Source organism: Astatotilapia calliptera, chromosome 7 (assembly GCF_964374335.1).
Source record: "Astatotilapia calliptera chromosome 7, fAstCal68.1, whole genome shotgun sequence".
NCBI lineage: Eukaryota > Metazoa > Chordata > Actinopteri > Cichliformes > Cichlidae > Astatotilapia > Astatotilapia calliptera.
In genome coordinates this window covers 64,150,604-64,165,526 of record NC_137428.1, presented here as the reverse complement: position 1 = coordinate 64,165,526, position 14,923 = coordinate 64,150,604, and the positions used below count along the sequence as shown (strand labels likewise).

Genomic DNA, 14,923 nt, shown 5'->3' with positions numbered 1-14,923 from the left:
ATTAAAGATAGGAGAGAGGCGAGTAAGGAAAAAAAACTGAGGGTTGCTCACTTTGGACTTTAGATTTAAAGTCAGAGGAAAGAAATAATAAGGTTATAAGAATAAAGATACTTAGAGAAGGAGGCTGCTATGAGGGGATGAAGATACTATAGGTGAGAAAGTGGAGAGGGAGTGATGGAGGGAAGGGGTCATTCTTGAACTCCATTTCATTAACTTCACAGCGATAAGCGAGGATATAGTAGAGACCTAGGCTAGAGAGGGAGACATGTTAACCGATGATCCCATTAGGCTGAAAAGGGGTAATACAGAGAGATGGAGGAGGAGAGGAACAGCAGGGTGACGCTGAGAGCTGCAGAGAAAATGGTGAGGGAGTTTGAGGACAGGAAGGAGGAATTGGAAAGGCAGGGTAAAAAAAAAAAAAAGGAGAAGCGGATGGAAATGAGGGAGGGGGTGGAGAGAGCGAGAAAGAAGTTGATGGAAAAAACCAAAGCAAGTGGTGCAGGAAAAAGCACCTTTGAAAATGGTTGATAAAACCCATTAAAAAGACTTCAGCTCTTAGTTCAGTCTCACCAGTGTGCTGGGCTGAGAATGTGGATCCAACTCAGATATTACCGCAAGCTTGGGGAATATGGGAAACCCCTATTAAGGCAAAGCGGCCAATGGTTTTAATATGATGGGGATCATTTGCAATGTTTGGTTGGAAACATGTGAGCACTGAGGCATTCTGAAGCTATTACATGTCCAAATAAAATAATCATAGACTAATGTGGCGTGGCTTAATTAACTTGTTTTGCTAACTGGCTGAACCAATATAAATGTAGGCCATTATTTGTATTATTATAATTGGGCTAATCACTCATCCAGATTATTAACATTCAAAGAACTTTTGAAGTTAAATATTGTCTTGTCATCAGCTTCTGCTTTGCCATTGTGGATGTTGGGTTGTGCCACAATGGATAATGTGGGTTACAAGATTTAATATGCCAAATGGACTGCAATGTGATAAAGGCTTATATATTATATGATAAATTGACGAAATCAAACAGGGTTGTTTCAGATTACAGGGTGAACAGCTAATAGAGGCTTTAAACTTTCCCTGCAATACACTCCACAGCTAAATGAGGTAATATATCACTGAATAATTTGCCAAATATTTAACTGCTTGAATAACTAGATGTTAGAAAGAATAAGGGCTAGCCTTGGTAGAGTGCTTTACAATGCTACCAATTCTACTTCTGCTGAATGTAATTTCTAAAGAGAAAAGTTTAAGGTTATGATGTGGCATTGTGTAAAAAATAATAAAGTGAAAGAAGAAGAAAAAAACATCAATTTACTCATCACGCTGACTATGAAGAGTAAAACTGGGTCTCCTCAGCAGTAATAAGGTTAGCCATGTCCCATGGGGACAGCATATTGAGGAGAAGAATCTGATGAAGGTTAAGCCCCAACGACCCCCACTTTAATCACTGTCATTAGCACCACAGGCAACTCCACTCTGACCCCATCACCTCAGGGCCTCAGAGATTAATCACATACAAGCTATCACTGTTATATCTATGCATATGCTTGCTCACAGAGTAACAATGCGGTGTATGCGTATTCATACATGATGAACACTCCCTGCATGCGATTTGGTGTTGCAGAAATGAAATTTTACACATGCGTCCACATAAACAGAAATGGGTAAAATCCACTTAAAACTAAATAGCAGCTGTGTTTGACATGAGGTTCTAGCCATTAAACCAAGACGACACCCACAGGGAGACCACTAATCACTCTGTGCTTATATAACACCAACTAGATGGAGGACCCTCATCCCCAATCTCCACCAACCATGCTTAGCCTCTCCATAAGACTTCAGAGACTGCCTTGTGTGTGAGGGGCATGTAAAGGCAAGATCAACATCAGGCTGAGAGCCTGTGTGAACCCGAATAGGCCTGATGCGAGTGCTGGGAATCGGTTAATGAATCGCTCCGTAGTCTGGACACATAACTTCGGGCCCCGGGAGAGGGCCTCGGTGAGCTCTCTGTACTCATCTCTCACCTCCATGCCCTCATACATGGGACTTCTCATACGTGACATAAAAACTGCTGCAGTATAATTCACAGGGAACAAGAGCACTTCATTAAAGCGATCTTCAAATGGGGCAAGGGCAGCAGAGAGGGTCTACTCCTAAAGTCAAACAAGACAAAGGGGGGTAAATTAACTACTTCTTTTAGACGAGTGAGAAAATTAAGTACATGACGAATGAAGAGGTTTTTCTTAAAGATCAACATTCTTCTCACGACGCTGGTCTGACGTACAGTCTACAGTACATGTTTTAGAGAGGGAGCAGCGAGGTGTCCATGTGCAGCTCAGCCTGTTTATAGCGCGCTTAGAGCACAGAAAATGTGACTTTTAATTAAAAGGCCAGGCTGATTTAGTGTTGTACTCCGTTAGAGACAGCGATAGAAAGAGAGGGAGAGTGTGATCGGGGATGAAGTGTAAGAAGAGAGGAGACGCAGACTAAAGCAAACACACACCCAGCCAACAGGCACATCTCTCGCTCAGGTTTAATGAGCCTGATCTAGCCTGGACCCCTTCATCGGCTGCTACGATAAACTCTGGAATAACAAATCATTACACAGGCTCGAATTATGTCCGCATGCAGGTGCGTGGAAATGTATTCACGAGTCTGTCAGTCTCTCGTTTCGCTGTATCCGTCAGTGCCGATACACAGAAACACACATACAATGAGCACCTCCAGGTAAAGGTTAGAATATTTCATAAAGTCTCATTACGGAGTGAATATAAGAGGCTGAGGTATAATGACACTGGTGAAGACAGAGTAATAAATTCAGGTCCCTTGCAAGGCTAATCAGCTCAAGTTGTACAGACACAGTCACAAGCTTAAGGGCATCAGAAACGTGAGTGAACAACATCAAGTAATAATGCAGTGCAGTTCTCACTTCTGTTTTATGCTGACAAACATGAAATGCCACGCATTACAAAATCTCAGATACATAAAAAAAACTTTAATGAGAGACAATAAAATGTGAGAAGAGGCCACATTAAAATTACACGCACACACTTTAGTCTTATATCATTGTCCAATTACTATTAGTGTCTTCCCTTGTGGTTTGTTACATGAAGTATGAGGATACATTCAGCTCAGATCAGTCTTTACAAGCAATTACCAGCACTGGCCCATAAAGCCAACACAGGGTATGCGTCTTTCATTAGATGCACTGTGATAGCCTCGGTTCACATCAAATTAACCCATTTACGCACACACATGAATGGCTGTGTGTGTGTGATTTACTATTTTTAATGTTACAAATGGGGTCTTTGGTGTGTTACAGTGAGAAAGATGTGGAAACTGAGCTGGAAAAGAAGGGGAGGTGGTAATCTTATAAGAGTTAATGCATTATGCAAGGTTAATCATATATACATAGATCAAATTTCATTGTATATTAAGCCACGGCCACTATAGTGTGCAAAAATGAAAGCCTGATGTAATGTATGAGAATTTTTACATTCATGCTTGCTTGTGTGGGTTAAAATTTATGTGCATATTATGTGCAGATTGGCAGGTATATACTGCAAGGGGAGTATATGTAAAGATTTAATTGAATTCCTTCTGCTACTATGCAGGCCCACAGCACTCTGGCTTATCCAGCCCTGAATTGCAGCCAGTGAGATCTAATCATGCTGCATGAAATGAGCCCTACCTGAGCAGAATGGCAGTGCGAGGTCTGAAGGCTGCAGGGGAATACCTCCATTAGGCACAAAGCGAGGAAACGAGGGAGCAGGAAGAGGAAGGGTCAGAAAGGGAGACTGTTGCAAGACATGTACGGACAGAGTGTAATGGACACAGAAATACAAGAGAACAGGAATGAATTCTGAGGTTACAGGTGAAATGAATTTGGAGATTACAAGTGTAAGAAGGATAAGTTCAGCTTTATTATTTATCCGTTGAAATCCTCGGTAGTAATTTAAAATATTTTAAATGAAAGCGTCACCAAAGCCTTTCCTTCAGTGGTTTGGTCCAAGTACTGTCATTTAAATGTTTCCCAAAAGCGATATTATATAAACTCAAGGTAAACTTGTACTGTCTGCACCACAGCAGACGGGTTGAAAGAGTATCATATACGGACAGTAACTGTCATAATGATTATAATAATGTACCCATGAGTCATGCGGTGCCACACACCAACCTGCATATGCCGTCAGCTTTTCTACAACACGCAGCAGAGTCTACAGAGCCAAATGGACACGAACACACTGTTGACTCACAATCGTGCTCTCATTCCACACCCTGTAATGCATCAAAACAGCACCGAGGATAGAAAACACAGCTGACCAATCAAAATAACAACTTATTTGGGCTTGGCCACAATCGTACCCCTGGCATGTGAAATTACACATGAAGAGTGTGTGTCTGTGTTGCTATGGCTACTGACTCATCACATCATAGCAGTGAGAAGATACATGTGCAATTTACAAATATACCGACTGTATGAAACACTTTCCAACGCGTCTTCACTTACAGTTAAGTTCTTGTGAGGTGAAACGGAGGACGGGAGTGAAGAGTAGAGGAACAAGCCTCCTAAATATCCTACGGGCATGAAGAAGTGTGTGTACATGTTTGTGTGTCTTCAGGCTCTGTACCAAGAGCAATCCTTCCTGCTGTGGATGCATTTCCACCACTGATGCCGTAGAAGCTCTGCTGCAGCCACTCCTGTATAACTAAAAGAAAAAAAAATCCACCACAGTACTGCTACACAGCACATTCCAGTCTCTGTGTGTGTGCTCGTGTTTGTGCACCATGTGCAACTGTGCATCAACGTGGTTGGTGTGCATGCTGGATTTGAATGATAATAGAGGCACTGACCCTGAGAGACGCTTTACTGCTGTGACTCTTTTTCTCACTCAGAAACTCTCTCCTTTGGCAAGGCTGTACCCCCCTTCCTCTCTGCCTCTCTCATGTTCACCCCTGTCCCATGAGTTACAGCCCTCAGATGCTGTTATGTATCGACAGAGAGCTTGTGAAATGGGAACACGCAGTGCACACTAAAGCTCCAGCAGTCAGACCAGTCTACACACTCTCACATACACACACAGTGGCATAACACACAGCAACAGCCACCGCAGAAGTAAGCTGCTCTTAGCAATGAATAAACAAAGCCAACTAGCTGGGATCGAAAGATGAAACAACCAATGACTTCATCGCTTTTTTATTTTAACAATTACCCCACAAACTGTCTAATTTGTAAAAAGAGTGTGAAAAGGGAAGTGAGACGTAAGGTAAGAAAGCAAAATTGCAAAACTTTAAAAAAAAGATAAAGATCTGACACCAACAAAAGTCGGGCTCCTTTGAGGATATTTTTTCATCAGTATTGAATAGATTCTATAGGGCTTCTATTTACTTCGTCTGACTCAGACTTTAAGCCTGTTGAAAGAAAAATAGAGCTATTCATTTTCAACTGCAACATAAATGTGAGTTTTAGAGTTAATAATCTAATTATATGAGAATTAATTTAATATTTCCAGTCAGTTCATATGAGAACATTAACAAAGGAACAAGCAGTGCAGTGGTAATGATGCATAATAAATAGCACCTAATCTTTAGTCTAATGCTGTCCCCTATTAATTGGTGTTAAATAATAATAATAATAATAATAATACAGGGAGAAAGCTAAATTCTGGTTGGTGCAATGTCCAAATAGGAAAGCTTTCTGGTGGTATTAAAAGATTTATGCTGAAATACTTTTACAAACTAGCACAGTACTGCAAGGCCACAGATTTTGAGGAAAGTAGCACTGGATGAACCAACAATTTAGGCCAAAAGAGGGAAAAAACACATTCAAAACACACATTAACTACAGTAGTAAAGTACTGACATTTAGCTGTCACTGAACTGTTATTTCACAGCATAGCTACTGTAATCTACATTTCCAGCTGAACACCAGAAGCCACAACAAACAACAATCAAAGCCTACACACAAAATAACTGAAATAAACACCCCTATACTTCTAAAGTAGTAATTTAACCAAATCTTTGAGCAAACCAAAGCAAAGATTGTGCAAAAATATGAAGCAGATTGTTTTTTTTGTTTTTTTTACCTAAAATGTATGAGAATAATACAGTTTCTGAATTTTCCCAATAATTAGTTACACTGTACTAGACTCACTGTCATCTCAGATCAGTTTTCATCCTAATTTGTAGTCATGACAGAGGATGTGACCTGGCAGCAGGCTCAAAGCGCTGACCCCGTCTCTGATCGAGTGGCAACACAAAAGAAACTGTTTGTTTTGGCCGAACAACTGTGGTACACCTGTGATCCAGGCCCATTATCAAACCAAACCTGTCCTCTTCCCTCTCTCGATAAATAACAGTCACCTTCATCTTTCACGCTGGGATAAAATGAGTTGAGCTCGCAAACATTGTGATAAGTCTCTTAAGTCCGGCCAAGTGTTAGAAGTCAGTGTCAAAGAGACAAGGCGGCAGTGCAGGTTCCCGGTTTGTGACCAGTCATGCTCATCTAACCTAATCTTATTGAGGCCTGTCTACTTCACTTCACATGCTGAGCCACGTCTCAGGTGTTTCGTGGATGACATTGTGCTCCATATCCTAAAGAGCTGACAACAGAGCGCGTGGCAGTGGAAACTCTGAATGCATCACAATTACCCTGCCCCTGCCATCTGGGATGCGCTTCACTCAGTAAATGAGCGCACATTTTCATTCATGTATTTTTTTTTCTTGGAATGCAGTCCAAAGGGAATTGCCAGCAGGTCTGCAAAAGCAAAGGCACCAGTTCGTGCAATTTAATAGTCATTCATTCAGTGTATTCATACTGGAAATTCAATTATACTTCAATAAGCAAAACTTTCCAGGCTAGCTGACTTTCTTAATGGCAAAGCACCCCAGGTGAATTAGCCAGCTTGGCTAAAAAGAATCCTAAAATGACAAACACGACTCTTTCATTTATCTTCACACTTGATTTCCAATGTATTCATTTAGTACACAAAAGCTTTTAGTATGCATCTGCTGATATTTGTTAGTTAGTTAAAAAGAAACAGGAAGATTCACAAAATTAAATATACCACTTAAAGCTTGCCGCAGTATAAGCATTTTAAATAATGCTACTTAACATTTGGAATCTTATAAAATTTCATTTTAAAAAAATATCTTTAAATTCACATCCTGAATTAACGTGATGTGTTTTTTAAAATGCTGCAAAAGTCAAGGTCAGTGGCCCACTCCCCTACTTTTTAATGGATAAGGTACAGCGCGACAGACAGCATTGGAGAGGGGATGAGCGCAGAGATTCCCCCCTGATCTGAGGACAGCGTGCCAAGGCTAACTGAGCTGACAGCAACTAAAGCCGAGGCTCCCCACATGTGCTAATCTCCCAGATTTAAATGGGAACACAGCACACAGCGCAGAGCACAGAGCAGGGCAAGCCGGTCTGATCCATGACCGTATGTCTGAGCACACGCGCGAGCACACGGCCAACACACACATGCAGCATTTCTTCAAAACAGTCGTTCACAGACTCTTTTCCAGAGGCATGTAGCAGCGAGGCAGGGAAACAGAAACAAAGACAAGCTTGCGAAAAGCAGCGGAGGACTTTGCAGCATGACTGTTACGATGCTAACTTCAGATTGCAGCCACTTACAGAGCTAGAAAGCGAGAGGAATGAGAGCAATAGAGACAGCATGAGAGACAGTAAGAGGAGAGAATTAGAGAGAGAGTATTCCCTTTATTTCTTCATGAGGGAAGACTGGGAACCAGCAAGAAGCAGGGAAACCATGACAACCAGACAGCCAACCTTGGCAACCAACCCGGTGTTCTCACAGTCAGAGCCAGACAGGCAGCTCAGCAAGGGTTAATCTGAACTGGGAGAGGAGAGAGAGAGAGAGAGCGCGAAAGAAAGAGAGGCTGGCTGATTAAGACAACTGCTGTGCGCACAGACGTTTAATACATTATAGTGTCTCCTAAATGCTCCAAGTTAACACAGAACAAAAGATGTGGCAGCTGACTTGACTGACTGAAAAGCTGACTGGCAGCATCAAACATTCACAGAGACTGCGGCTGGTAGAAGGATGTTTAAAAGCCGAACAAGAGGCATGTTTTACTGAACAGTGACTTTGTTTGAACAGTGCAAACAAAATCAAGTATAAATGTAACAGTTTTTGCACCGTGAAAAGAAAAATGGTACGTTTCTGCTCGCATTCTCAGTGCTGCGTTGCAAAACTAGCAGTGTGAAATTTTAAATAGTGCGAGACGATAACACATTACACGAAACACAGAAGCTGAGCAGAAGTGGGGACCTCAGTGATGGAGAGAAAGATATGGACAGAGTGAACAGATATTGTTTGCGTGGGTGTGTATGTGGCCCGCTGTAACTCAGGGAAAACAGACCGTAGCATCACGTCGCCCTAACCTGATTCTCCATGCTATGTAATGTAACAGAGATGTAGTGACAGCACATGCACTGAGTTAGGTTGAAAACCAAATAGGATGTGATGGGGCCTGTCCAAAAAATACACACAATAAATAAACACCCTCATTCATGATCAGCCACAGAGACTATTCCAGCACTCCCGCTCTTTATTCACTGTCCTCCCATTTAAAGACTGAACCCTTTCCTGGCCTGGAGGTCAGCAATAGAGAGATGAAAATCAGGGAGGAGGGGAGAATAATGAAGAGAATGATCGATACTTTGCCTTAATTAATAACCTCCACTTCAGTCAGAACATTCACCACAGCTTCATGCTCTCTCGGTTCAAGGTTCCTCCTTCCCTTTGCCCCCCCTGCACCAGTTCTCCACCTCTTTCCTCGTCATTAATCTCTGAAAATCGTTGGCTACATACATTCCTCCCAATCGATGCAATTCCACTGAGGTCTTGTCTGATTTACCACATGGCTGAATCCCTGTATGAATCTTGACTGGCCATGGGGAAGAGGGACAGAGAGGGAACGAGATGGAGCGAGGGAGATGAGAAGAGAGGGACATTAAATGACAGAGACCATCATCATTATATAACGTCAGCCAACGATGCAGACTGTGAAAAGACTACATTCTTGGTTTGAGTTACTTAAAGAACCCATAAAAATGACCAGAACATTGAAGCAACAGCCTAAATACACATTAAATATATATTTTTATCCAAAATATAACAACCTTGGCGAGACACGCACACATCTCCCATTATTTCAGATACATTTCAATACAGAGAGAGCAGGGCTTCAGCTTTAGCTAGACAGCCAAACGGCTGAGACCGAGGAAGCTTGCCTTCCTGCTCTACAGCTCTGATCCAGCATCCTAACATGAGGTGCTATCCAGCTGGGAGCAACAGAGTACAGCTTTTGGGTCAGGGCTTCTCTGACCTGAATCTTTGAACAGGCCCCTTGAAACATGGGCCTATCATCGCAGCCTTTCATTTATTTCCCCTCACTCACCAATTTTAGGTCAAACCTGGCAACTTTTTCTGGGTAATCTTGTGAACACGGGGGAGTAAGAGAGTTGTGTTTGAGCTTTTTGTGTTTCTTTTTTTTTTTTTTTTAAATGGCAAGGAGGCTATAGATCACCTGTAGTACGATCACCTGTTCGATTCACAAGACGCACACGTGTAAGCACCCAAATGCATTTCACTTTTGTGGATTTGCCAAGTGGCTTTTCATTGGCAGCACTGAACGAACATGTCCTAGTCACTTGTCATCATCAGGAATATCATGTGTTGTGAAACAGTATGGATCTATTTCACCTGACAGGAAATCTTTGGGAGTGGCCGATGAACTAAATCACCGGCTTACTAGCTATCAATCAATGCAGAATTAACGGTTGTGCATCACCATTGCACCAGGCTCCAAGAACAATCTGGGTAATGTATACATGGATGGATTTTCCTCCATCGTTCATACACAAAGATGCACAAACACAACCCAATACTGCAAATAGTGAAATCGGCAGTTGGAGTTAGAAACCAGCCGGCCCTTTGCCGACTCTAAAACAGCGAGACCAGCTAGATGCTGGCTCCAATGCCTGGTAGGCACAGGAAACCCAAAACAAGAACTCTCCAGCATATAGATAAAAGCAGAGAGACCTAAAGAGAGAAAGAGAACGCAAGACACAACATCACGCAGAGCTTTTTATCAGCTGAGCAGTCAATATGAAAGTCACTGAAGCACAAATGATTTCACTCTCTAAACGTCAAAGGAATCAAGGAGCCTACACATCAACCTCCATCGCTTAGCCTGTCAATATCCAAGTCTAGCATGAAAAAACAAAAAACAAAAAACAAAACTGGGATTTACGCTGGATTAGCATGCAGTGTTTTCCAGACAATAGGCCTCTATTTCACTAATCAACAGCCTTCAGGAACAAAGTAAAGGCAAAGCAAGGCAGTGTTTTCCAAAGCATTAAGGAACAGAGCGGTGATTCAGCCTGTGTTAAGTCAGTGCACTGGCAAAAACACAAATTAAACATATTCAGCTTTGTCAAACAAAGCTACACGATTTTGAAATGCAAGAAGGCTGTGACTGCAAATCCCAGCGTGATGGAGACATTCAAGTTCTACATTTTAATAAGGGTTTTAATAAGTGCTACCTCAGTCTCTAGGCCATCGTGACACAGATTAGAGCCTCGTGAAGCTAATATAGGATATAATACAGCCTAACAGTGCATGGAGTTCAACTTAGTGTTTGACAGAAAGTAAAGCTGAATGGGAATTCTGAGAGAGTAAATGCACACATATACCAAATACAAATCCAGAATCCACAATGCAAATGTTCCACCTTCTGCATCTATTGTATGTTTCTTGCCCTCATCCTGTCATCCCATGGCTACCAGAGCTGTTCATAGGATGTTTTAGGGAAGAAATCTAGTGAAAGTTGTGAAACACAGCTTCTCAGATCCTCCATAGATGCTAAAATGAGACCAGTTCGGCCCTGTAGCTAACTGCAAAGACACCACCGTGTTAGCCAAAACTTTTAGCCATTAAGAGCACGTTTTGTGTTGGGGTAAACAACACACATGTAAATAAAGGCTGAGAAAGTCCAACTGAGAAGTAGCTTCAGTCAAGTTTATATCATGCATAATGATACAATCATTAGCCATGTGTCCATGTTGTTCATGCTAATTAGCCACGTGGAGGTGTTAAGGATGTTAATCCGGTGAGCACTGTGGTGTTTAAATATTCTTCAAGTAAAGCGTGAACTAGAGTTGCATCAGGATAACAGGGTTTGTCTGTCTGTCATGATCAAATCATGGTGAAATCAAAACAAATTATGAGTTTTTCCTTAGTCTTCCCACCACCTTCCAGAATGAACTAAATCTTGGATTTTAGGCTCATTGACTACATAGAACCGTAGACAGTGCACTGGGCAGGTTGGGCCAAAACCTGGATTCCATACTTTTGATGCTTCAGCCCCGATAAGAACACTCAATATTTCAAGACTGCTTCAGGCCCCATCTTACACCTGACAAAGAAATCGTCATATGGTCTACAAGTACTGAGTAAACACGCTTGCTCTTCTGTGACAAGGGAATATATAGAATATGCATCCCACTATTTGTACTGCATCACTGCAAAAGAGTATATGTGACTTGTTGTATGCAAGCTGCACAGTAACATGAAGGTGGAGTTTGAAAGCCAGAGTGGGACAGGAGTTAGAATGCTACCTTTGGGCCACGTGAACGTGTGAGTAAGAGCTGACGGGGCTTTGGCTGTGTAGAGGATTAGATCAGAAAGAATTACTGAGGTGGCCATGTGTGTGTGTTTATGTGTATATGTCAGGACAGGGCCTAATCACTTAATGAACATGGAAAAGCACAACTCCTCTGAGCAGGATCGCCAGATCTACCAGAGGGCTTCCGCTTTCTCCCCTCCAATAATACCAGCAAACCATAGCCTGGGAAAGCTCACAGAGGACTTTGCTCATTGGACAGTCTCAGCTGTCACTTGCGGTTAAGACCAGCCCATTGGGTGCACTCAGTTGCCAGGCCAACCCTTTCCGTGGGGCCTGGGAAAAAGATCTGACAGATTAACAAATGGTAAATGGGAGAATGGGATATTAGGCAGTGTCATTAATCTGAATAGGTTTGGCGTGGACTAGCACCACAGATGCCAATAACCAAATGAATTTTCTAACAGAGAACATGGACAAACACATAACGCTGGGCCTGGTTATTTCAGTGCATATGAGCCCCGAGATGTAATTGAAAAACCAGAGCAAAAGCATTCAAACTAAATGACTGTTATTCAATTAGAAAAACCTGTCTGACTGAAAAATGTTTTAAAAAGTAAAAACCTTTTGATAAATTCAGCCCAAGTAAGTTTGATAAAAGTTATACCTTGCAAGCTGACCTGTAACTTGCATACTCCATACTAGACTTCAGAGGAGAGTACGAAACGTTCATCGAAATCTGCCCCAGCATTCACATGAATACACACTGTGCCATAGATTACAGAGACAACATATGATTAAATATCCAGCCATGGAACCAGCTCTGCACCATCATAAACACACATTAGGGACTCCTGAGAGCTATTTAAAAGTGAGTGAGGGGTTCCTGTAAACACAAATGATAAAATAGATAGGTGTCAGGAGGATGTGAATACTGCGTGTATTATTAGGTTGTTTTAAAAATCAACTGCTGCATAAACTTTAACTACGACTAATAGATCATATGGAAATCATTATGCATCGCACTGTGCTGGTTAACTAACTTTTATTGAATCCACCTGTGGGCGTCATGGTGCGAAACATGACTCGTTCAAATATCTTCTACAGTTAAAGAGGGATTATGAAGACGTGCTCCCTCCCCCCTCAGACCCACTAATGAACAGTGAGCGCTGGTCAGGTGACTAAGTGGTCATTTTAAGAAAGCATACTGTCTGAGAGCGCGCACAAACATTTGCACATACACACAGGGTTGCTCAGCATGACCAGCTGGACGGGCTAGGGGAACTAACGCCTATTGTAGCCATTTTAGACAACAGATGGGAAGAAAAATCTACAGAGAGATAGTGAAAGAGCAGAAGAAAAAGTCCCACTGCCTCTCTCATTCTAAGTGCTGCTGAGCTTACAGAGCATGCTGCATCACTCCTGCTATTTCTGCCTACACAGGGCTGTGCCTGCCTCTCCTTTCACATGGCTCCACTGGCTGCATGTACTTGATGGCAGAGGATTCTCACCGTTCAACAGGGGGACGTACTGGACAGTGATGTGCTACTGGCTTGTGGGCTACTCATCACCTAGCGTGAAATATTATGGAATCGAGACCTGCTGATTGGAGAGAGCATGTGCCATGCAACTTTAGAAACTGCAGTGTCATTGCTGTCTAGGCTCAGATAAAGCATGTGACTCTTATAGGAAGCCCAGTCGCATCTCCTGGCTGGGGGTGTATGAATATACATCAGCGTGGCTCTTATTTCCCAGCTCTGTGAACAGCTCATCTGTCAAGGTGGGACATGTTACTCCGTAACGGAGGTAACCCACGTATTGCAGCCAGAGCCTATAGGAGAAACGCCTGCCTCCCCCATGCGTGCCTGCGGACTAAGAATAGATCAATGTATCAGGCAAATCGGGATTAACGGGCGTTGTGCTCCAATCACAGAGCACACACACGCACACACATACAAACAGGGGAGCCAAAACACAAAAAGTTCATTTTCATTGCCCATCACACTGTCATCATTTCTGCTGCTGAACGGCTTCCACGCTGCTGCTCCTTAATTCACACACACACAGTCCAACGCCAACGCACAGCCAATAAAACAATGTAAAGCAACATCCTGTGTGAACAATGATTATGTCAGACCGCTGGCGAAACAACCCTCCAAATTCCCCACAAGGCTGGGCAGGTGTTTGTAACTAAGCGGTTAGTTATTTATCACCTGCAGACACCCAGCCGGCCAAATTTCAACTCGCTGCGGAGCGCTCCGAAAATAAATTGTGCAATTAGAGAGGATGCCGCGAGCAAGCTGTCCCAACTAACCTGTCTGTCCTTTTCCGAGCGTCTTCTCCAAACGGTAAGGTCCCACGTAATTGGCGTGTTGGGCACCGCTGTTGTCTTTACCGGATGATGACATGTCGAATCTGTGTGAAAATTAGACACTTTATAATAAAGCGCAGACAATTAAAGAGTCCTGGCAGGAGGTCCAAGCCGCCGTTGTCTTTCTTTTAACTCCACAGCCTCTCGTCTTCCTCTCGCTCTCTGACTCTTTTCCCTACCTCACTCGCTGTTAGAGGAGGTGAGGCTCTCTTTTCTGTCCTCTTTTCTCCTATCGCTGCAGACGAGCCGCAAGTGCCTTGAATATCATTGTGGGTGAAAGCTGCGCTGCCGCTGTGCGTCTGTGGGAGGTGCTGCCGAGTACTCGTGGATGATTGACAGTCGATACAACCAACCAGAGCACCGGATCCCCTCCTCTGCCGCCCCGTTTCTTGTTGCTGGAGGATTTTTGCTTTTTCTAGAAGAGCTGCAGGTTGTGATCTTAAAGAGTTTAATCCAGAATGAACAGTTCATTAAAAGCAAGGTAAGTGCCTAATAGCATGTAAAGCATAAGCCGCAAAATTTAAATGCCCCCGTGAATGTGCCCATCAACTGAAGTCTTTTTAAAAAATAAGAAATATAATGTAAATCTTCAACTTAAGCCCAAGATTTACATCTACTGTTAAGGAGCTTCTCTGATCAAGTTCATTTGAAATTCTTCAAATATTTGTATGTTTACTCTCTGTCGTGCAATAAAAACCCTTTATCCATGATTATTCAAATATGTCTCACTTTCATTCAAATACTCCACTCAAGTATGCAAATATGCTGAAAAGAAAAGCTTAAAAAACTGATTTCAAGTTTTCTCCTTACAGGTCACAAAAGGTCACTTGCACCCGCACATCTTAAATTCAGATTTATGGTAAGCACCGAGAAGCTTT

General features: G+C 42.5%; 1 protein-coding gene across 11 annotated transcripts in view; it reads right to left on the bottom strand.

Annotated features, from left to right (window-relative positions):
• brsk2a (BR serine/threonine kinase 2a) overlaps nucleotides 1-14,403 on the bottom strand; it is a 173,019-nt gene extending 158,616 nt beyond the window's left edge. For 2 of the 11 annotated variants that reach the window (XM_026176444.2, XM_026176447.2), the window contains exon 1: nucleotides 13,989-14,399. In XM_026176444.2, coding sequence (XP_026032229.2) covers nucleotides 13,989-14,082 — 94 coding nt within the window. In that variant the 5' untranslated portion in view covers nucleotides 14,083-14,399. Of the gene's footprint in view, nucleotides 1-13,988 lie in introns of all 11 variants that reach the window. The other 9 variants (XM_026176450.2, XM_026176452.2, XM_080304876.1 and 6 more) reach the window with 8 other exon arrangements.
• Nucleotides 14,404-14,923: the final 520 nt, after the last annotated feature.